This window comes from Gobio gobio, assembly GCF_949357685.1.
Source record: "Gobio gobio genome assembly, chromosome: 24".
In the NCBI taxonomy this organism is placed as follows: Eukaryota; Metazoa; Chordata; class Actinopteri; order Cypriniformes; family Gobionidae; genus Gobio; species Gobio gobio.
Window position 1 is genome coordinate 7,225,447 of NC_137120.1, and position 24,914 is coordinate 7,250,360.

At 37.3% G+C, this 24,914-nt stretch overlaps 1 protein-coding gene across 1 annotated transcript in view; it reads right to left on the reverse strand.

Moving 5' to 3' along the window:
• The window catches only part of LOC307121190 (uncharacterized protein), a 72,552-nt gene extending 48,174 nt beyond the window's left edge, over window positions 1–24,378 (reverse strand). Inside the window, exons 1-4 of the mRNA XM_079808682.1 lie at window positions 24,276–24,378; window positions 24,086–24,200; window positions 4,376–4,690; window positions 1,946–2,275 (exon numbers count right to left, since the gene is read on the reverse strand). Coding sequence (XP_079664808.1) covers window positions 1,946–2,275; window positions 4,376–4,690; window positions 24,086–24,131 — 691 coding nt within the window. The 5' untranslated portion in view covers window positions 24,132–24,200; window positions 24,276–24,378. The remainder of the gene's footprint in view (window positions 1–1,945; window positions 2,276–4,375; window positions 4,691–24,085; window positions 24,201–24,275) is intronic.
• Window positions 24,379–24,914: the final 536 nt, after the last annotated feature.

Genomic DNA, 24,914 nt, shown 5'->3' on the forward strand with positions numbered 1-24,914 from the left:
GCAGCATGTGACCTGAAGCTGGTCTCTAATTGGTTCTAAAAGATCCTCCTCCGGACGCAGGTCTTTTCGTCCCTGGTGAATCAGAATTGGATGCGTGTTATTTTATTCAATCTGATTGGTTCTCGTCACCTGTCATTCAACTTTACACTCTTGGCCACTAAAGCGAAAGTGCGCGGGCAACGTCACTCCGACTCCGCCAAAACCTTATTAGGATGATCAGTTTCGTAGAGATGGAGATGGCAGGACCAAATTCTTTCACAAGAAAACAAAATGATAAAGGATCCCGAACTGGGATAAACGCGATTAACAAATCCAGCAGCAGCAGGCCAGTGACAGAGGATGAAGCAACACTCGGAGCTTCACGCGCTTGACATGAGAAACGTAGGTGGCTGACTGGATGTGTTGTTAGCAATGCCCTTTATTGCTTTCCCTGTCTTTTATTTCTAAGTGTCGGTACTGAAGTTTTGTGGACAACAACGGGGGTAAGAGACCTCAAATATCTGACTGAACAATACAAACGTCATGGCACTACTGAGATAACTGACTTTAATCAGAGAGTCATTGAGAAATTTGCTGGCCAGAAAGAAAGGAGAGCAAAATGTATGTTCAAGTAGTCAACATGCTAGTCTGTTGTTGCTGTTCTCTTTTGTTTTTCCTTTCCTCATTCAATTATATGTGGGAAATGAATGTGTAAAAAGATAGAAGTGAAGACACTGTTTTGCATCTTGATATCACCAAAAAAAAAAAAAAAATTATCACCAGCTGCCACTGAGTACTGCAATCTCCAAAAAGTCTTTCGTTTTTATTATATTTATAAAAGAAAGATACGCTGTACCGAGTCTTTCCAGAAAAAGCCGAGCGGCTGGGGGCGTATCGTTCGGCCGGAGCTAAAGAATGACGAGCGCATGTTTACATAGAAAAACAATGGAATCGATAGCTAACAACACAAAGACATTTGAAGCAGTTTTACTCACCGCCTGCTACCAACACACGACCGTGAACCTTAATCACTGGGATTGCTCCGTCTTTCAGCGTTAGACGAGCTACAAATCCGGAGTTGAACTGTACCTTGTTTATAAACCATCGTTGCCAAAATTCAGGGAACAAAAACACTTGCACAACTCCGTTGCTGCTCTGGAACAAACTCCATCCACTGTCCCATTAACACTGGGTTCTTTGGGAAGCTACAGGGTTGTCTTGCCATGACAACCAAAAACACACTTCTTTGGTGACATTGTTGATTTCGTTAAGTCCTGTGCCTACAGCACAGCCGGCTTAAGCGTTTGCTCTCTCGCTCTAGTCACGCGTGCGCCCTTCGGGGAGAAGAGCCCGTATGGCCCGTACAAGGAGATTCCACCCCATCTGACGTCACATATACCCATACTCGAAAAAAACTTTCCGAAACTTATGAGAAACCGGAAGGAGTATTTTTGGCACAGAAATACTCCATCAAACGTCCAACTTGTTTTTTTTAAACTTTGTCCATGTGTAGGATGGGAATCCAAGTGTTTAACTGTGTAAAAAGCTCAGTATGCATGAACCCCCCTTTAATCAGTCTAATGTATGCACAACAAAAAAATAGTATGTAATGTCCTAAGCACAAATAGATGCATACCACTTTTATCACCAATGAGGACACGGTGGAACAAAATGTGTAGTGTGACGCTGCTTTATCCTTAAGATTTTGTGAAAAATATAATTAAACTAACACCACAAATAGATGTTTGCAAACATCTGTTCATCTAAACGAGTGGTTTTCAATCTCCATTTCCAAGTCCTAACTAATGCAACACAAATAGCCGGGTCCGGTAAATCTCATGCAGTGGGCCGGGGAAACTTGCACGTTTGGTTGTGTGGGCAGCGAGTTGGAAAAGGTTGGGAACCACTGATCTAAACCATTCACACAGTGCTGATCTAAACATACTTATTACATTGATGGACTCACCGCTGACAGTCACATTGAATGATTTGTGTATGGTGTGTTTGCTGCTGCTGATGTCAACTTCATAGAGTCCAGAGTATTTGGTTGTGATGTTCCTGATGGTCAGAGATCCAGTCAAATAGTCCAGCTTCAGTCTGTCTCTGAATCTCCCATCAGTGCCATCATGTGTAGAGAAGATTCCAGCCGTTCTATTGATTTCAGCTACAGAAGAGTTTTCATGTCCAAACCTCCACTGCATCACATCATATCTCAGTATTTCAGTAACACCAGAGTTTAGAGTGACTGAATCTCCCTCCATCACTGACACGGTCTTCACTGGATCAGCTGGCATAACTGGAGAAGAAACATAATTAATAAGATTTGCACTGCAACTATTCAGATCTTCACTGGTCCAAAACCAACATGTCAAGTCTGCAAAGAGATTTTCTGGATGAGGCAGCAACATCTAGACATCTATTGTTCATAAAATCAATTTGACATGCCATAACTCCTGAGTTCAGTGAATCCACATCTACATCTACATTTATTAAAGGGATAGTTCACTCAAAAATGAAAATTAGCCCATGATTTACTCACCCTCAGGTCATCCGAGGTGTATATGACATTCTTCTTTCAGACGAATAAAATTTGAGTTATATTAAAAATGTTCTGGCTAATCCAAGCTTTATAATAGCAGTAATAGTTGCTCTGTTTTGAAAGTCCATAAAAAGTGCTTCTGTCCATCAAATAAAGTGCTCCACATGGCTCTGGGGTGTTAATAAAGGCCTTCTGAAGCGAATCGATGCGTTTGTGTAAGAAAAATATCCATATTTAAAAATGTATTTCACTTTTTTCTATGGCTCTGCATCAGCCGTCCCCGCGCCATCACTTCCGGCGAATAAGGTCAAAATACATGCAAAATACCGGCGCGATCAAAGATACAGTAAGGAAAATAAGTATTTGAACACCCTGCACCCAACAAACAGACTTTGTCACTTATAAAACAACAACCTAAAAAACACTAACAAGTAAACTGTAAAACCAAAAACTAATTTTCGGGACGTCTTTTGAGCGGTCATTAAATGTCCAAATGTTTGCTGGGAACAAGCTATGATTAATTATTAATATTTAAAAATTTGCTTCACTGCTATTTAGGAGATCTCTGTGGCAAGATAAAATGTTTTGTGAATAAGGCCCCTGAGCCTAAAGGTGCAGTGTGTAGTATTTATGAGGATCTATTGAAATAAATGCAATATAGTATACACACCTATGTTTTAAGTGGTGTATAAAGACCTTACATGATTAATCATTATGTTTTTATTACCTTAGAATGAACCATTTCTATCTACATACACCGCGGGTCCCCTTACAGTGAAGTCGCCATATTGCACCATCATGTTTCTACAGTGACTTCTCTACAGAGCGCTAGCTACTCTCTGCTGTCTCAGACGACGATATCTTTGTCCTGTGTCGGCCACTGTAGCTTCTCTATGTGCTTCCAAAGGAGGGGTAAGCGTTGGGGGGTTGTAATTTACAACCTCACCACTAGATGCCGCTAAAATTTACAGTGTACCTTTAAAGGGATAGTTCACCCAAAGATGAAATATTTATGTTTATCTGCTTACCCCCAGGGCATCCAATATGTAGGTGTCTTTGTTTCTTCAGTAGAACACAAATTACATTTTTTAACTCCAACCGTTGCAGTGTGATAGTCGTATAATGCATGTCAATGGGGATATTTTAGAGAATGAGAGCAATGAGAGTAAAAACACACAGACATACGAATCCTTATTAAACCATGCGGCTTGTGATAACACATTGATGTCTTAAGACACGAAACAATCGGTTTCTGCGAGAAACCGAACAGTATTTATGTTATTTTCTATCAGACTAATGTCATCTAGTATTCCCAGCGCCATAACTTCCGGCGAATAAGGTCAAACACTAGCGCGATCAAAGATATTTATACGTAGATGCCTCATTCGACCGATCACCGCAGGCACTGATGAGGAATCTATTTATATATTATTGATCGCGCCGGTATTTTGCATGTATTTTGACCTTATTCGCCAGAAGTGATGGTGCGGGGACGGCTGATGCAGAGTCATAGAAAAAAATGAAATAAATTTTTAAATATGGATATTTTTCTTACACAAACGCATCGATTCGTTTCAGAAGGCCTTATTAACACCCCGGAGCCGCGTGGAGCACGTTATTTGACGGACAGATGGATTTTTTATGGACTTCAAAAACAGAGCAACTATTACTGCTATTATAAAGCTTGGATTAGCCAGAACATTTTTAATATAACTCAAATTTTATTTGCCTGAAAGAAGAATGTCATATACACCTCGGATGACTTGAGGGTGAGTAAATCATGGGTTAATTTTCATTTTTTGGTGAACTATACCTTTCCGTAAACAAAAACAAAAAACAACAAACAGACATACTCACTGAGTTTGAATATCTTTGATGACTTTATGGTCCTGCTGATCTCAAGTCTATAGAGTCCAGAGTCTAAGATTGTGATGTTCATGATTTTGAGATTTCCAGTTTGATTATCCAGCTCCAGTCTGTTTTTGAATGGTCCATTAGTTTTAACCTTTACTGTGATATCACCACTGATCCCTCTATTGATTCTAGCAATGGAATCCCGTCCAAACATCCACTCGATTATTTCATCTTTCTGTATTTCAGTAAGACCAGTGTGTAGAGTGACAGAATCTCCCACCATCACTGACACTGACTCCACATCATCACCAAACACACCTGAAAACCAAACAGAAACATTAAACTTTAAACTTAAGATCATTCTTGCCTAATAAATCTCATGTAACTTGCTGCAGTCCACATTAAATCTGAGTCTACATTGATACAGGCACAGATAAAGGTCTACTGATCTGATACTGGAGAGGTCATGTATTATGATTGACTGAGCCAAAATAAGCCGAAGCCGAAGACAAAATAATGGTTCCTTTATTCCAAACTCTACAAAACACCAAAATACATACAATGCAAAATGTCACACTTATCTTGCTAAAGCAAACACTTTATTCAAACATATTTTAAGCGAGTTCATTGTCCATGTATGTGCATGTGCATGTATAACCTTGTGGTTGAATGTTTCATAAACTTTGCTTGATTAGGACTTGCCTGTGTTTTTGTTGCCTGTTGATGGTTTGTCTTTCCTGAGTTTAAGAGATAAGTGAATCTTTAAACTGTTTGGATACTTACCTGCTATACTTGCCTGTTTGATCTCTGTGTATTACAATAGCACATTGTACAGTAACACATTGCTATTAAAATACCACATTACTTATGAATTTACAACAAAATCTAAGTTACTTTTTCAAACAAGTAATGCAAGTTACTTGACTGACAGCTCTCCTGTCCTTATGTTAAGTATTAGCAGCAATTACAACATTTATTTTTTGAGTCCACTTTTTATTCCTCCACATGACATTTCATCATCAACATGACATTTCAGTCCTCCACACTGTTCTCAGGTCACTGTCCCTTCAGTGTCACGGTTCATGAATACATCGTCTCACCTTCTCTCTGTGTGTGTGTGGTTGTGTTGGAGGTGTGGTTTCTGATTGCTGAACACTTTGATCACTTCCACCTGCTGCACTCATCACCTGGGCTATTTATATGTGTGTCTCACTCAGCCTTGTTGTCAGGTCGGACGTTGATGACTTGTCGGAGGTGTTTGGTGGATGGCGGCAAATGCAGCGAAATCGATCATGTCTAAATATAAGAAAAATTATAGTGGAAATGGACCAGAGACACTAGTTAGTGTTGATGATACGGATGTGGAAGATGATCAAATGGAATTAGGAAAGACAGGAGAAGAGAGGAATTTAGATATAAGGGAAGATGTAGGTACAAAGAAAAGAAAGAAAAAACATCAGATAGAGGTAAGAAGTTCAGGGGAGAGTGGAAATGAACAGGAGGTGAGGAATGTAAATTTGGATGAGTTGAAGGTAATATTGAAATTTAAAGAGGATGGTGGAATACAAAAGGTAAGTCCAATTGTATTAACAAAAGAGTTGAGGAAAGTAGTTGGAGAAATTAAGATTGCAAAAGTGTTAAGTAATGGAGATTTGATGATTGTTTGTAATAGTGAAGAGCAAAGAAGGAAAGTGATGAAGATTAAAGTAATGTGTAAGCAGGAAGTGGTGAGTAGTAAGATTGTAGGACAGAGGCAGTGGGTAAGTGGAGTAATATCTGGAGTGCCATTAGGAGTGACTATGGAAGAGCTTAAAAGTAACATCAGTGGAGGAAAAATAGTTGGTGCTAGGCGATTGTTTATGAGTGGAGAAGGGAACAGAATGGAGAGTCTCTCTGTTGAGCTTAGGTTTGAAGGAGTTATATTGCCAGATAAGGTCAAGCTTGAATTTATCAGTTATTCAGTGAGGCCTTTTGTGCCTCCTCCTTTAAGATGTTATAATTGTCAAAAATATGGGCATGTTGCTATGGTGTGTAAAGCTAAGAAACGATGTGCAAGATGTGGGGGTGAACATGATTATGGCAAATGTGAAGGAGCAAGACCAAAATGCTGCAACTGTGGAGGGGAGCATAGTGTTGCGTTTGGAGGATGTGAGGTGAGGAAGAAAGCAATTGAAGTACAGAATGAGAGAGCCAAGAGGAAAATAACATTTGCAGAAGCTGTTAAAGTGGTTGATACAAGGAATAGAGAGAAAGGAAAAGAGAGGGATGTGCAAAAAGAGAGGAGAATTGAGGGAAAATCAGAGATGGAAGGCAGGATCACAGAAGAGACAATGATTGTAAGTAAAGTAAATTTCTTGTTGTTCGTAGCTGAAGTAATTAATTGTACTGCACAAACTGAAAAGAAGACAACTAAGATTCAAATTATAGTCAAGGCAGCAGAGAGATTCTTGGGAGTAAAGGACATATCATGGGAAATGGTTAGGGATGGGCTGATTAGTGAGATACAATCTAGCCAGGAAGCATGGTTTGGATAGAAGGATGATTTTAATTTTACAATGGAATGCGAGAAGTCTTGTGGCTAATGGATTGGAGTTTAAAGGTGTTATTAATGAGATGGAAGTTAAACCGGATCTGATATGTATTCAAGAGTCATGGCTTAAACCTAGATTTGATTTTGTTATTAAAGGATATGTGAGTGAGAGAAGAGATAGAGAGGAGGGAAATGGTGGAGGGTGTATTACTCTGATTAAGGAAGGCATGCAATATAGATCAGTAGGCAAAGGTGTAACACAAGAGTATGTTGTAGTAGAGGTATGGGTGAATGGAATAAAGTATGTAATAATAAACTTTTATAATCCTTGTAAGAAATTAGTGTTGAGTGAGTTAGAACAAATAGAGGGTCTTAATGAAGATAGGGTAATTTGGTGAGGGGATTTTAATGCACAGAGCATGTTATGGGGAGGTTTTGTGACAGATTGTAATGGAATGGTGGTGGAAGATTTGATAGATCGGAGAAATTTGGTGTGTCTGAATGATGGGGGTAATACAAGAATAGATGTGGCTACAGGTAAAGAGTCTGTGTTAGACCTAACAATGGTGTCTGATTCAATTGCAGGAAGTGCGGAGTGGGAAATAATGCGACAAGATACTATTGGGAGTGATCATTATCCAATAATGATATCTGTTAGTGTAAATGTGAGAGGAAGTAAGGCAAGTCAAGGAAATATTGGTAGCTGGAGGTTTGACAAAGCGAATTGGGAAGAATTCATGAGTCTGAGTGAAGAGGGATTAAAGAACATTATAATAGAACCAGATAGATCTGTAGAAATGATTAGTGATGATGTTGTTTATGCTATTCAGGTAGCAGCAAATAAATATATACCAAAAAGGAAAGGACGTAGGAAGAATAAGATAGTTCCATGGTGGACTGAAGAATGTACTAGTGCAATTAGAAGGAAAAGGAAAGCATTTAGGATAGTTAAGAAAACACATAATTTTCAAGATTTAATAGAGTATAAACAAGCACAAGCTGAGGTAAGGAGGATAATAAGGAAAGCCAGAAAACCGTATTGGATGGCTTATTGTGATGAAATCGGGAAGAATACACCAGTACAGGAAGTATGGGGGATGATTAAGAAAATGAAAGGGATTCAAAAGTGTAATGGGTATCCAGTTTTAAGTATGGAGGGAGAAATAGCTGTGGAGGATGGAGATAAAGTGGAAATGTTTTTAAAGGCATTTATAAAAGTAAATAGTTCAGAGAATTTGACTGAACAGAGTAAGGAAATGAGGAAGAGTGTGATGAAGGAATATCCTGATATAAAGAAGAAAAAAGAGGCTGAAGATAATTTGTTAGATGTACCATTTTCTATGAGTGAGTTTAAGAATGCAGTAAGAAGAATGAAACAATCTACTCCAGGAGTGGATGGGATTAGTTACTGTATGATGAAGCATTTTAGTGATACATCAATGGAAGTGATGTTAACATTTTATAATAGAATATGGATAGAAGGTATAATTCCTCAAAGTTGGAAGGAAGCATTAATTATACCTATTAAAAAGCCTGGGAAAGATCCAAGTAATCCTATAAATTATCGTCCAATAGCTTTAACTTCTCATTTATGTAAGGTAATGGAGAGAATGAGCTGATAGATTGAATTATCATTTGGAAAAAATGAAATGGTTTTTTTCTTATCAAAGTGGGTTTAGGTGTGGTAGAGGGACTATGGATCCAATAGTATCTTTAGAAGATGAAATAAGAAAGGCATTTATAAATAAGGAGAGTGTCTTTGCTGTTTTCTTTGATATAGAAAAGGCTTATGATATGTTGTGGAAAGAGGGGTTATTAATAAAGTTACAGAAAATGAGTATAAAAGGAAGAATGTATAATTGGATAAAAGAGTTTTTAATTGGAAGAAGTATTCGAGTAAAGGTGGGTGGAGCTATATCTTTAAGTGGAGCAATTGATAATGGTACACCTCAGGGCAGTGTAATAAGTCCACTTTTATTTATTATTATGATTAATGATGTTTTCTCAAGGATTGATAGAAGTATGGGGAAATCATTGTTTGCTGATGATGGGGCTATCTGGTTTAGAGGAAAGAATATAGATTATAACATAAAGAAATGCAAAGTGCGCTAAATGAAGTTGAAAAGTGGTCAGGGGAAAATGGTTTTAAGTTTTCAGTGGAAAAAACAAAAATAATACTTTTTACTAAAATGAGGAGGAATGTGGATGTTAAGTTAAAATTATACAAAAAAGAATTAGAGCGTGTAAGTATAGTAAGATTTCTAGGAGTTTGGTTTGATAGTAGATTAACTTGGAGAGAGCATATTGAAAAAATGGTGGGAAGATGTAAGCGTGTGGTGAATGTAATGAGATGTATTTCAGGTCAGGAATGGGGAGCAGATAGATTGGCTTTAAAAACTATATATATATCTATGATAAGATCTATAATTGATTATGGTTGTATTGTATATGGTACTGCAAATAAATCTCATTTAATTAAATTAGAGAGAATTCAGTCTCAAGCACTAAGAATTTGCTGCAGAGCATATCCAACTTCTCCAGTTTCGGCTCTTCAGGTAGAGATGGGTGAAATGCCTTTGCATATAAGAAGACAGCAATTAATGGCATCTTACTGGGCAAATTTAAAAGGTCAGAGTGAGGAACACCCGACAAGGAAAGTAATGAGTCCTAGTTGGGAATATGAGAAGAGAGAGTGTAATAGTTTTGGATGGAGTGTGAGGAAATTGGTTAGAGATATGAGATTGGAGGAGGTTGGATATGCTCCAATAATTCCTTTATCTCGAATACCATTATGGATCATGCCCCAACCAGAAGTAGATTTAAGTTTATTAGAAAAAAGGCAAAAGGAAGGTTCATATGAAACCGAAGTATATAATGTAAGGGAGTATATTGGGTCAAGATATGGGGAATATATGCACATTTTTACAGATGCTTCAAAAGATTCAAAAACTGGTCATGTGGGTTCTGCATTCATTATTCCAAAGGTTAAAGTGTATAAGAATAAAAGGATATCAGATTGTTTATCGGTGTATACTGGAGAGATGTTTGCAATAATTATGGCAATCAGGTGGATTAGGGAAGTTAAAATATCCAAGGCAGTAATATGTTCAGATTGTGGTTCAGCTCTAATAAGTTTGAAGGAGATGAAGTCAGAAACAAGACAGGATATGGTTATAGAGATAGTACAAGAATTATATTTAATTAAACAAGCTAATTTAGAGGTACAGTTTTTGTGGGTTCCAGCTCACATTGGGTTGAGAGGTAATGAGGAGGCGGATGCATTAGCAAAAAAGGCAATAGAACGAGAAATATTAGATATACAGATTTTATTTAGTAGGTCAGAAATTAAATCAATTATTAAAAAGAATATTTTGAAATTATGGCAGCAGTATTGGGACAATGAACTAAAAGGTAGACATATGCATCAAATACAGTCAACAGTGGGTAAGGGAAGAATATCAGGTAGGAATAGGAATGAAGAGAATATGATTACAAGACTAAGATTGGGGCATACAAGATTGAATAGCTCATTGCACTTAATAAGTAAGCATCCAACAGGTTTATGTGAGGTATGTGAAGTTAGTGAAACAGTTGAACATGTAATAATGCACTGTAGGAGATATAAGGTTGAAAGGAAAGAGTTGAAGGATGAATTAAATAATATAGGACTTAAGTTGACTATTCAAAATGTATTAAAATCAGATAGGACTATAATAAATTTATTGGTAGATTATTTGGGAAGTACTGGGTTAAATAAGCGTATTTAAAATAGGTGTTTTTTTGTATTATTAATTTTTTTTTTTTTTTTTTTTTTTTTTCCTGTCATGGGGGCTGAGAGTGGACGGAGGAGCTGAACACGCAGCGCCGGATTAAATTCGATGATGTCTCTATGCGGGTAAATAAAGGGAATTTATGTTGAGGTATAGAAATGTAGGAAGTGTCAATGGTCCATTTCTGATATAGGTGGCGGTAATGCACGTATTTGTTTGCGATCCGCCGTTAAGAAGAAGAAGAAGCCTTGTTGTCAGATTGTTGCAGTTTGTCTGGATGTTCCTGTCTGTTTCGTGTGTTCCTGATCGTGGCTCTTCGTTCCGGATTTCTGGATCCTGCTGGTTTGGTTTGTAGACTTGGAATTAAGCTCTTTCCCCGTTGTAGTTTAATTCACAGGACCGGACACCAGTTATTTTGCCAAGAGATTTTCTTTTTTATTATTTTATATCAGACATAGGAGCAGAGGTGGACAGTAACGAAGTACATTTACTTGAGTACTGTACTTAAGTACACTTTTTGAGTATCTGTACTTTACTGAAGTATTAGTTTTTAGGGAAACTTTTACTTTAACTTCACTACATTTGAAAGACAAATATCGTACTTTTTACTCCACTACATTTCTATCAAGGTCCTCGAAGTCAAAAGTCGTTTCTGTAGCAGCTTTGCAAGTCAGTGGATGATTTTTTCTTCTTCTTTAAAAGTGTTTTTTTTGTGCAAAATGTAAATGTCTGGGAGAAAGAGAAGCATAGACATATGGATGAATCTGAGAAAGCATGATGAACGAGCTCAGTTCAGTCTGGTTTTTGTGCTTCTGAGATGCCAGAGCACGAGTGCTGAATAGAGCTTTCTTTTGTGTGGTTTTTTTCGCACTTAAACAGACCAATACACACAAAATGTCAACATTTTCATTTTGGAAAGTATTCACGTAAACAAAGTTGATTATGTCTTAAGTGAACGTAAACAGTTGGGGAAATATCGGATGTGTATCAGTGTGTAGGATTTGTGCATTCTGCCTTAAAGGGACAGCAGCTTTGTAAAAAGCTTTGTAACTTTTAAGTATTTAAATGAGCTCAAGGTAGTCGTATGCTAGCATGTCGGATGGAGCATCACAGACTGGCTTAAACCACCATGGCATAGCTTGCATTTATACAACAATGCAACAATAATAAAATAATGCATTGACATAAAAAAGGAAATTTACTTTTGATACTTAAGTACTTTTAAAAGCAAGTACTTCTGTACTTTTACTTAAGTAAAAATTGTTTTTAACAACTTTCACTTGTAACAGAGTAATATTTGACTAGCAGTACTTTTACTTTCACTCAAGTAATGGAGTTGTGTACTTTGTCCACCTCTGCATAGGAGAGAAAGACACATTTCTGGGATATGGTCTTCATTCCAGCTTTTTCTGGTCTTCTGGACTAAAGTGTTGGGTGTTATATATTCTGGAAAACTACAGTACCAGAGGAACATGTGACGTCCATTAAAATGGAATGTATAAATGTATAAGTCCACATATACATGGACTATATAACAAACCATTAAGTCTCCATTAGCATTAAATGTATAACAAACCACTAAGTCCACATATGCATCGAAACTTACACTACGCACACACTCCAATGTATTCAAGCATACAATGATTACAAATGATTATGAATACTAATAAAAAATAATAATGGAAAACAATACAATAAACAACAATTTTTAGTCTTCAGGTTTGCCCATTGCGTTGCTGTTCTGAGTGGTGTTCTCTTCAGCCTACCTTTGCCTGCTTCAGTCCTGCTTCATTCGTCTGTTCTTTATCCAGCGATCTGTCCTAACTCTACTGTGAACCTGAGTATAATAAATACCTGTTGCTGAACTCGCTATTGGATCTTCTGCCTTTTTCCTGTCACCAGACGTAACATTCAGCTGCTGCTTTTTAAATAAACCTCATTCAGTTAACTGTGAAATATATTGATGTCTTATTCAATCTATATTTTAAAATATATGATAGACATTGTACATTATTATTTCATATTTACCATGTATACAATATGTAATATGATAATTATATATAATTATGTAATATAAATCAATATATTTAAGACATATGTTCCCATATAAATCTGATTATATTATCTTGTACATTGAGGTATATTATCACATGTACAATTATATATATATATATTTACATATACAGTATATACAATGGCTCACAATGTATGGAGTATAAATCTCACAATATATGGATATATACAATATAAATACACAATATAATACAAGAATATATACAAATAAATATACAATATAATATACACAATATAAATCTCACAATATATGGAGACACATGAAATATATTGTCACGTAATATATTTTTGTTGCTTAAAGGGTTAGTTCACCCAAAAATGAAAATTCTGTCATTAATTACTCACCCTCATGTCGTTCGACACCCGTAAGACCTCCGTTCATCTTTGGAACACAAATGAAGATATTTTTGTTGAAAGCTGATGCTGGGAAAGGCTTCAGATAGGCCTCCATTGGCATTCAGTACATTTACACTCACAAGACCCATAAAAGGCACTTAAAACGTTGTTACAAAGTCCATCTCACCACAGTGACTCTACAATAATTTTACGAAGCGACGACAATAGTTTTTGTGCGGCAAAAAAAATAAAAATAATGACTTTATTCAACCTCTTATTGTCTTCCGTGTGTGCCTCCACGACGCATGCGCGAGAATATGATGTAGCGCCGGCGTTCGGGAATCCATGGAATGCACACTTTAGTCCCATTTGAGCACTACGCCGAGACCTAAAGCACGATCAAAGTAGAATTCAACAGCTTAGATACGCGCGTCTTCCTCTGCTTGTAAACAAATCGCTTCTGGGTCATGTGTCCGAACGCCGGATCTGCATCATATTCTCGCGCATGCGTCGTGGAGGCACACACGCAAGACAAGAACAAGTTGGATAAAGGCGCTATTTTGATTTTTTTTTGCGCACAAAAACTATTGTCGTCGCACCGTAAAATGATTGTAGAGCCACTGTGGTGAGATGGACTTTGTAACGACGTTTTAAGTGCCTTTTATGGGTCTTGTGAGTGTAAATGTACTGAATGCCAATGGAGGCCTATCTGAAGCCTTTCTCAGCCATCAGCTTTCAACAAAAATATCTTCATTTGTGTTCTGAAGATGAACGGAGGTCTTAGGGGTGTCGAACGACATGAGGGTGAGTAATTAATGACAGAATTTTCATTTTTGGGTGAACTAACCCTTTAAGGGTAAGGCAGGCTGAAGAGAACACCACTCAGAACAGTGACGCAGGGACGCAATGGGCAAACCAAACCAGCAGAATCCAGAAATCCGGAACAGAGCCACGATCAGAAACAGACAGGAACCTCCAGACAAACTGCAACAATCTGACAACAAGGCTGAGTGAGACACACATATAAATAGCCCAGGTGATGATGAGTGCAGCAGGTGGAAGTGATCAAAATGTTCAGCAATCAGAAACCACGCCTCCAACACAACCACACACACAGAGAAGGTGAGACGATGTATTCATGAACCGTGACACTGAAGGGACAGTGACCTGAGAACAGTGTGGAGGACTGAAATGTCATGTTGATGATGAAATGTCATGTGGAGGAATAAAAAGTGTTGTAATTGCTGCTGTTAATGATGATTTCATTTAATTTATAATACTCTCATCTCAATTTTACAATATATGAATCAATACATAGCCATATATGGTCCATCCATGTGGCTATATAATGTAAAATATAATGAACGTCATGCAAAATTTGATTTGGACTATTGTTAATCAACCTCTCTGTAAACCTATGCATGAGCTTGCTTAACTCATAAAAAAAATACTTTGTTTCAATAAACATACATGCAATGATGTAATACAGTTTTGTTAGTATATCAATGTATTTTAATATATGAATCAATATATAGCAATAGGTTGTCCATCCATATATTGCTATATATTTTTAAATATATGAGGAAGTTTCTGATACATTGAAATATATTTTCTAATGTATTGCAATATAAATTCTAGTATATTGCAATATATTTTTGTTTCGTAAGGGATTGCTTCCCACTGGAAGTTGGACCATTCAACAGTCCCTCCTCCCTCTCTCTCTCTCCCCTCCCCCTTCACTATATCATAAGCTTCTGCGAGGATAGCTGCATCGACACGTACCGGGGTGAGTTACAATAATGATAAACCCTGGTTCACAGCCAGACCTAGAAAGCTGAGGCTGGAGAAGGAAGCTGCATTTAAAAGTGGAGATAGAGCTAGGTATAGGGAGTCAAAATACAAGTTTAGCAAAGCAGTGAGAGACGCTAAACAGCTGTATTCTGAGAAACTACAACAGCATTTATCAGCAAACAACCCTGCTTCTGTCTGAAATGGCCATCAACTCCATTACCAGACCATTAGCAGGAGCTGAGGCATCTTCACAGTTGGACCATTCAACAGTCCCCCCTCCCTCCCTCTCCCCTCCCCCTTCACTACAGAAACGCATCTCTACATTCTGGATAGAGATGTAACTAGAGCTTTCAAAAGGCAGAAACACCATAAAGCAGCGGGACCAGATTCTGTCTCTCCTTCCACCCTGAAGTATTGTGCTGATCAGCTGTCTCCAGTGTTTACAGACATTTTAACACCTCACTGGAAATCTGCTATAAAACTGATATATATATATTTAATATATCAAAAATGTTTATTTGCTTTCTGCATTTTATTTGTCAGCTGGCCACAAGATAACTGCCTTGCTGACTCATCTGCCAACATCTTGTTATTGTAGGGAACTGTAATGTTTACTGTAAATGTGAATTATTTATGTGTACTGACTATGATTAGGAGCCAAAAGTAATTCACAATTATTTGCATAGGCAGCACTTTCAGTCAACCTTTTGAGCTCTGTTCAACTCCATTTGTGACATAGAAAGGCATATTTTGTATATGATCCAATACAGTAGTGAAAAAACAGCAATATTTACACATGAATTGACAGTTTATTTGAATAAATACCAAAAATGTCAAATGTGTGCATCACAGAATTTTTAAGTAGTTAATATGGTTATTCTTGAAAACGTGGGCCTACGTTTTTAATAAGTAACTGTTAGATAAGGCAGTTTGGGGTGTGAGTGTATGGCAAGCCGTTTTGACTTTTATTTATTCACAGGATATGAATTCATTATATCAACAATTCAATTTTCACTAGATAAAATGCTCATTCTTGATATCTAATTGTATTTTCACTAGTGAAATGTCACCATGAGCTGCCATTCAAATTTTTTCTTGATATCAAGCATTCAATTCCTGATATCAACCATTAGCATTTCTGATAAAGAATTTAATTCCTGATATCAATATAATTTCAGATATCTAAAATGGCTTTCTTACTAGTAACAATCACATTCATGATATCAGTAATTAACATTGTCACTATAGTGAATTGAAAATTGTTGATATCAAAAATTAACATTTTTACTAGTAGCAATTCAATTCCTGATATCAACAATTTAATTTGAATGGCAGTCTATGGTGACATTTCACTAGTAAAAATACAATTACTGACATCAAGAATTAAGAGTTTTTACAAGCTGATATTTAATTGTTGATAATCAAGAATTCAAATCCTGTGAAAGAATAAAAGTCAAAACGGCTTGCCATAGTGAGTGTGTGCAGTGTACATTGTAGAACAAAACGTCAAAGTATCTTCCAGGTAAATTTACCACGTGGTCATACTCAGATTCTAATCAGGATCATTTTACGGACTCTTTGAATCTCGTTCAGCAAAATGAACAAATCTTTTTTCCAAGTCATTTCGTTCATTTCAGCAGAATATTATTAAAATATCACATGTTAAATTCCCCAACACATGTAGTACTTATGCAAACGTTGATCACATTCGGAATAAATTATAAGCTAATGCAGCCAAGGCCAAACTTTAAGAAAGAAATTATTAATTAATTGCTTAGCTGGGTATTCAGGCTATGCAGTCTGTTAGTTCACCTAACCTCCGAATCCAAGTCGTTCTTTCTTTTGTCACTTCACATTTATTGCCAACTTCACTCAGAGAAACTGTCAATCTCAGCTGTCAATCAGGACGTCACACCCCCTGTTTTTATAGCATCAACTAACTAACTAAAACTAAACTTTTTTTAAAAAGAAAACACTTGAACTAACATCAGCGTGATACAAACTGCCTAAAATTAGAAAACACGGAGGGGCGGGGGTTATGACCTATACTGGGACCAACCACCGGGGGACGATCGAGACGCGTCGGCTTCAGTTTCTGACAGGAGTGCTACAGGCTTGGTCCAAAATCATATTAAAGATTAGTTCACAAAGAACAAATCGATGCATAGTTGTAAGCAGAACTCAACTGCACGCAAGAAGTAGAAGAAGAAGATGAGTGTAAACAATCTTTGCCGCACTAGCGTAACTACGGATGGGCCTGGGCCCACCCACATTGACAGCTTGCCCATCCTGTTAGATCCAGGGAAATACATTTTTTTTAATAATACTATTTTCTATTTTCTAAGTCTTCAGTAATTATTTTAAATGTGATTTATTTTGTCATGCATTAGAGCTCTATTCTAATATTAATATAAATATGCTAATTAGTCTCTTCAGTTACGTCACGCCAATAGTCATGTTATGTTCGCGGCAATAAGCGGATTCGAATCCAACTAGCAGCGCCTTTTTTGTCATTAAAAAAAATGGCTAAACTGTCAGTTATGACAGTTTAAGAAAGAAACACGTCTTGACAAAGATGACAGGACACCATAACCCTTTTGTCGTTTGAAAGTGAACTAAATGATAAGTCATATTCTCAACATCTTCAATTCAAAACCCAGCCAACTCCGACTTGTTTAGAACAGACATCAGCCATACAAGGTAAGCTATGGGTAGGTTTTTAGTCTGGCCCGCCGTGGGTGGCATGACAATCATATATTTGCATGTAATATTTGTGAGTAATATTTATTATTGGCAGGTTGTCGATACAGGACATTGTGATTTCTCTTCGTGATATAGTTATCAGGTTACAGTGTTACACGTTACAGCCGTCCACACTTTGTTTGATCGCACAGAGCTTAGTGCTTACAGTATTTAGTTTCAGTGACACTATTACAGCAATAGCGGAATTTTAAAGCAACCTTGCAAACGGTCCATCCGCACGTCGTGCTCAAATATTACAAACACAGCTCGTACGGGGCTTGAGAAAGCATCAACATGTAGAAGTTGACTATATTAAAAGACAATAGACAATAAAAGGTCCAACATATAGGCTATGGAATACTTTTAGCTAAATTTCAGTCGGATTTTTGGATTTTTCTTCCAAATTAAGGGGGTAATGCGAATTATTCCGGCCCACCCACACTATTGGAGGCCCACCCATCATCAACTTTCTGCCAACGCCACTGCTTTGCCGGTGTTGTAAAAAGAATTTAAGGATACAGGGAGTACTTACCAACACGATCATCATTTTTCAGAGCAATAGTAAAGGTGAACGCATATACGGACAAGTTCTCCATTTAGGATTAGAACTAATTCAACCCAAGTGCTCTTTGGTGACGTTTGGTGACGCACGTGCCCCAGTAAAAGGGGTCTAGCGACACCCCTTGATGCCTACCACATTTCAAATGGAAACGCAAAGTCTGTTTGCAATTGCATTTACAATGACTTGCGAGTTATGACCCTGCCATTTTGGAATAACCCATTTGCTAATCCTCATTGCACTTGCATTTCCTATGTCTAAAGGCCAATTTATACTTCTGCGTCGGACCTACGCCGTAGGCTGTGTGATACGCGCGTACCCTACGCCGTACCCTGACGCGCACCTCTCCAAAAATGTAACAACGCGTCAATTCTGCGTGGACCGCAAGCGTTGTGATTGGTCTGCCAGAACCCATCCCTCAGGTCAATAAATAAATAAAAAATCTGCGATAGGAGTGTGTGTGTGTGTGTGTCCAAAAATGGGATGATAGTTCCTTATGTCTGCTATAACACAATATTTTGTAGTCCAGCAAAAAAATTTTTTTGAAAATTTGTATTTTCTCATTAAAACCAAAGATGTTAATCAGTAATTGTATATCAAGAACAGGGACACATTAGGGTACATTTCGTGAATGAAGTCTCCGCAACAGCAATCGATTGCTCGAGCCACCGCTAGTGAAAACAGCGGCCACGAGCTCTGCATGATTTCACAAACGCATTCCAGCGCCAGATCGCCTTATTTAACTAATCAACTAGAGATGCTAAATTTGTATTAGATACAATAACTCAAGCTGCAAGAAAAGCCACTCTCACTGCTGCTGATATTCAGACATGAATGTACACATTCTACACAACAAGCTGCTTCTTCTTCGGCTGTTGTCTTGATTACACCAACATGCCCGAGGACAGCGCCTACTAGCGTCTGCATGTGTAATTGCACATTGACGCCGACAACAGCGCTGAAGTATAAATGCTCACGACGGCGTCGGCTACGAGCGTGCACTACGGCGTACACTACGGCGTACACTTGACGCAGAAGTATAAATTGGCCTTAACACAGCAGTCTTGAGGGTGGGGTTTATTGATATAGTCGAAAGTATGCCACGCCCTCAAGTGGTGAAAACGGCTATTTTTGCAATTAAAACAGGCCAATTTTCACTTAAATTCAAACTAAGTCAAAAATCCAGAACTGAATTTATGTTCACCTGGCAACCAGAAAAAAAGGAGCAAAAATAAAACTGCCGTGTCTGCAGTCGGCATGTCAGACGAATATCATCATCGTAGTTCCTGCTGCCACAGTGAATTATCTTGATGAGTTAAAATCAGAGAATCTGTAGAAGCATGACATGATCTGAGTAGTGTGTTGTCTATATGACTATATGACTGTGCTCACGAAAATTTAAAAAAGAAATTTACAGTAGTAGTGACATTCAGGGCTTGACATTAACACCCACCAGCCCGCCAAATGCGGGTAGATTTCAGCTGTGGTGGGTAAGGCAGCCACTCCCACTAGCCACTTTGGTCGATTTTTGAAAATCGTTTGGTCGGCCAGTTTTTAACATGCCGCGTCAAAATAAAAAAATTAGTTTTTTTTTTTTTAAATGACGGTTTTACGCCTGCCGTTTTGCGCGTCGGTGTGCACACTCACATTGGCGCCCTTTGTTTAGTCACGAGGCGTTAAACGTCTGCGATAAACGCGCGCGAAAATCGTCCCTTTCGTCCTTTACTGTGTGACATGGATAGGCTACTCTTTATTCCGGACTTGGCCGTAGAACATCGTCTGGTCTGGATTTGTAAAATGTCCTGGGCTAACAAACATGAACAGCAACATCTTCAACAGATCTGATAACAGGGACTCTGAAATGCAAGCGCTTGATATTTTCCATTAGCGGTCAGAACACACGGAAAGGAAGCATGCCTAACGCCCGTTTCACACATACTCCGTTTGCAGTGCGTATGCGGTGCGTATTTTTTTCCGTACCCATGTTAACGGATTACAGCTTTCACACTGCACGCGGATGCTGTCCGTCAGTCCGTTCCAGGTGCGGTGCGTCTGCAGCAGTCCGGCGATCGTTTCCGTACCGAGTCTATTTTTTGCTGTGCTGCACTGCGGAATTAAAGCGACAGCGCATTGTTCGCTTTAAAATAAACATGTACTGACGCGAAAATCTAGTAATTTTACCACATATGCATATAATTTAAAATATACTCTGTTTCAAAGTCAACACATGGCTTTTTTTTCTCGTGTAAAGCAAGGAAACGACACCTTACCTGGCATTTAGGTTAAAAAAAATTGAAATAATGGAGAGCACGTACGTTCCTGGAGGTGGAAAAACAAAGGTCTTTATGACCTGCTTTTAAAAGGATTTAAAAACGAAAGAAAAGACGAGAGTCGGCTGTTTTTGTATATAGCCTATTGTAAGTTTCTAATTTAAAATGTTTATAGGCTATAAGTTATATTTAAATGTTTTGCCACTTGTGTGAGCTAAATCTAAAATATAGGCTATATAAATATAAAGTAATGAATTGAATAAAACGTTGTTTAAATGTAGGCTACTACGTTAAAACGTGACATCTATGAAAGTGTAAACAAAGAGAATTGCAATTCTGACAAGCCATGTTCAGTAACAACTTTTGGATTTGAAATAAAAATAAAAAAATGAATAAATGCTGTGTTTGTGGTATACAACCGCGGATCAGTTGCGCGCTGCAAACGCAGCATATATGAAAGCACAACAGCGCGTGCTGCTCCTGCACCGCATACGCACCGCAACACGCACCGCATACGCACTGCAGACGGAGTAGGCCCTATGTGTGAAACGGGCGTAATGCACTTTGAAGCCTGGCAAACAATCAAGTTAAATTAAGTGTTTCCAGCAGAGCACTGTGCGGCGCTAACAGCAGTATACGTATCATTTGTGCATGTATTAGAAAATGTAATATTCTGCAGTCAGTTTTTAGTAATTGTTTAAGGCAATTTCACGATTTCAGTCATCATACAGTAGCCAGCAACCCTTTCATAAAGCGCGTGCCTCTCACTCTAGCCTGGTCACTATCATGGTTGATTTGACGGGAGTCACACGCATCCGTGATGCATGGAGTCACAGGACTGATTATTTGTCTTAGCCAATCACGTTGACAAGAAAAAAAATTACATAATGTAGCAACGGCAGGTTTAGGGAAAATAGCGCAGGAAAAGTACCGATACAGCACTTAAAATGTACTCAAGTAAAAGTTCACTGTTTTTAAAATACTTAATAAAAGTACAATTCCTGAGAAAAACTACTCAATTACAGTAACGAGAGTATTTGTAATTCGTTACTTAAAGGATTAATTCACTTTTAAATAAACTTTTGCTGATAGATGCCTGATTAGCGACTGCACGGATCAGTAGAATGAGGAATCTACAATCGATACATCTATGACCACGATCTAATTTGACCTCACTCTCCGGAAGTAATGGCGGAGCTCAGAGACGATCGCGTTCCACTGTTAAGAGGTAAAATAATAGCATAAATAATGGCTCGGTTTCTCGCAGAAACTGATCGTTTCGCTAGATAAGACCCTTATTCACCGTCTGGTATCGTTTAAAGCCCTTTGAAGCTGCACTGAAACTGTCATTTGGACCTTGAACCGTTTGGGTCCCACTGAAGTCCATTATATGGAGAAAAACCCTGGACTGTTTTCATCCAAAACCTTAATTTCTTTTCGACTGCAGAAAGAAAGACATGGACATCTTGGATGACATGGGGGTGAGTAAATTATCAGCAAAAGTTTATTTAAAAGTGAACTAATCCTTTAACACCACTATACCTATCCAAGTCATAGACCGTATCAGCGTCAGTAGGCTATACTTATTGTATTTCGACCACAAGGTGTCACTGTGGCCTGAACGCTTCGCCCTCGCCTACTCTGAGCTTGATTGCTATGTCTGAGGTAAACCACGCCCTCATCATTACCCTACGCACAAAGAAATGTATAAATAAATAAATGTGGAAATAAATAAAAATAGAAATAGAAAATGTATAAATAAATAGAATAAATATAAATATGAAAAAAATATATATACATAAATAAGGAAATAAACGTATAAATAATTATTTATTTTGATTTTTTTGCTTTTCAATACATATTTAATTATTTATTTTTGCTTTTTTTACATTTATTTGTATGTTTATTTATTTTTAATATTGGCAGCTTTGGAATTCCATATCCTTGCGCCTGAATAGTCAAATACACGTGTACACAGATGTCAAAATGTCCATCGTGGGTAATAACTGGATATGTGTCAGAATATTACGTCCATGCATTCAGCAGCCCGATTAAATACCTGTCTGTCATTAATGTTAATCAAACAACTACAGATGTTAAATAAATGTAAACATATTAAATAAACCTAATATGTAAATATTATCTTATTAAATAAATAATATGTATATTAAATATACTTAAAAAAAAAAAACTAATTTCTCATATTAGCCTATGCTCATATTGTCCACCCCTTGCCCACCTGCACATACCAGTTGATATCCAATGTAGTCTTGATTTGGGTGGTCACTCTGCATTTGAAAGTTTGAAAGGGTTTTAAATCTTCCAAATCAAGTAAAATTACTCAAAATCAAGTCATTTAAGCATGCCAAAGTCAACTTTAATCATATAAAATGTAATTTCCAAACAGTAAAATTCTGGCCAGTGAAAATGCTGAGGGGCTAGTAACTTTGGAAAACCACTAGCCACAGTGGCTGGTGAGCAAAAAAGTTAATGTCAAGCCCTGGACTGACATTCAATCGCAGTTCATGTTTGTTTCGTAGGAGGATGCTCTGATTTCTCTTCTATTCCAGATGGGTGATTTTCTATTGCTATTCAAAAATGGCAGGGTCATAATTCATTCGACATTGTAAATGCAATTGCAAACAGACTTTGCGTTTCCAAATTTGGCAGACATGTTAAACACACGGAAAAGAAAATCCAAACGCAATTGCAAATCACACATTCGTGTTTCCATTATGTCACAATGCATGCACGGACAAATTGAAAATGCAATTGCAAATACAATTTGCAATTCCTTTCGAATATTGTACGGAATATCATTCCATATATATTTCTATGGGACTGTCAGTCTGCAGGTTTCAATAAACCATTGTTGATTGGTTGAACTCTGTGAGATATACTAGATACCATGCATACCATTTGTTTCTTTTCGTCATTCTGCTTTTGGTCTATCATCTTTCACAGTGAAAGCTACTACTCATTGGAATGCATAACCAGATAATATAAACGGGTGTAAATGTATTGGTCTTTTTACATTTTAAACAAGTTAAAATATTTTATAAAATCGAACCAACTTTGTACAGTTTAATAGATTCTTTAAGATTTTTTTTGTGTGTGTGTGTGTGTGTGTGTGGCCTTGATATGTGGTATGTGTGCATGTATGTTTTTATGGTACATAGGCATTGTTTTTTTCTCATTTACCTATGTTAGTGTTGACCTGCCTTTGGCTGAATCCAGTACAATGCATGAAATGGAAACATTTATGTTAAAAATTACAAATAAATAAAAGAAGAAATAATGATTCAAAGAGCTGGTAGAGTAAAGACGTTCAAGAAATGGAATTATTGATGCAGTTAAAAAAATTATTAGCGTCCCGTCTGAAATGTTAAGCACCTTTTACCATCACCAAGAAATCAGATTGTGCTACCAGAATCATATTCATGCGGTTTTAGGCTTGATTAACATCCATGCCTACCCTAAAAACAATGCAAATATAGTGTTGGCAGCGCAAATAGTTTGCATTGTTCGCCACAACACCGAATGATGTAGAAACTATGGCAAAAATAAAAAATAATTTGATTAATTATTGAAAAGAGTACGCGCATTGTCGGTTTGCGGAAAGCGAGAGGAAAAAACACTTACCGACAAAGAATAACGAGAAAAGAAAGAGTATAAGTGCGCTCTTCATATTGATGCAGAGTTGAGTGGTTGTAGATGATAGTCCTCCGAAGTCCTCTCAGCGCTTCTGAGCCGCACCCTGAAACAGAGAACTTATTACATGAGAAACAAACCTGACTTACATAGTTAACACTTACACTTACACAGGATTTACCGGTTAATTATCTTGATAATTTATATTATGATGAAAGAGACAGTTATTTATTAGTGATGGCAATTTAAAAACACTGTCTCATGAAGCTTTACGAATCTTCTGTTTCGAATCAATTGGTTCGGAGCAATGCATGCATCAAAATGCCAAAGGACGTCATTATTGTTTTGAAACACTTTAAAGTCAATTGTTCACCGCTAGAGGGCGATGATCTCTGTGAACCCATGAGTGGATTTTACCTGATCTCTGATAAGTTTTATACATTTGCAGATGTTTAATGAGACATTAGTATAATTAAAAGGAATACTAGTAGTTAATAGTCTCGTATGGACCTGTTTATCTGAGCCATCCATGGAACAAACAAAACAAGCCCTGACAATTGATAAAAGAACATAAAACACTTCATATTTAATATTTATTTTTATTAGATGATTAGTTAATTGCATTTGAAATATTTTACTTTCAATAAAACATTTTCAATAGATTTGTAAAAGGTGTTTTTATGCATGTTTGGCCTGGGTTTTTGCCCATTATTGGGCAGATCAAGTTAGGGCAAAACTTTTCTGATTGTAGAGAATGGTACACCACAAGGAAGCATAATTAGTCACTTATTTTCTATTGTGATTAATGATCTATTTGAAA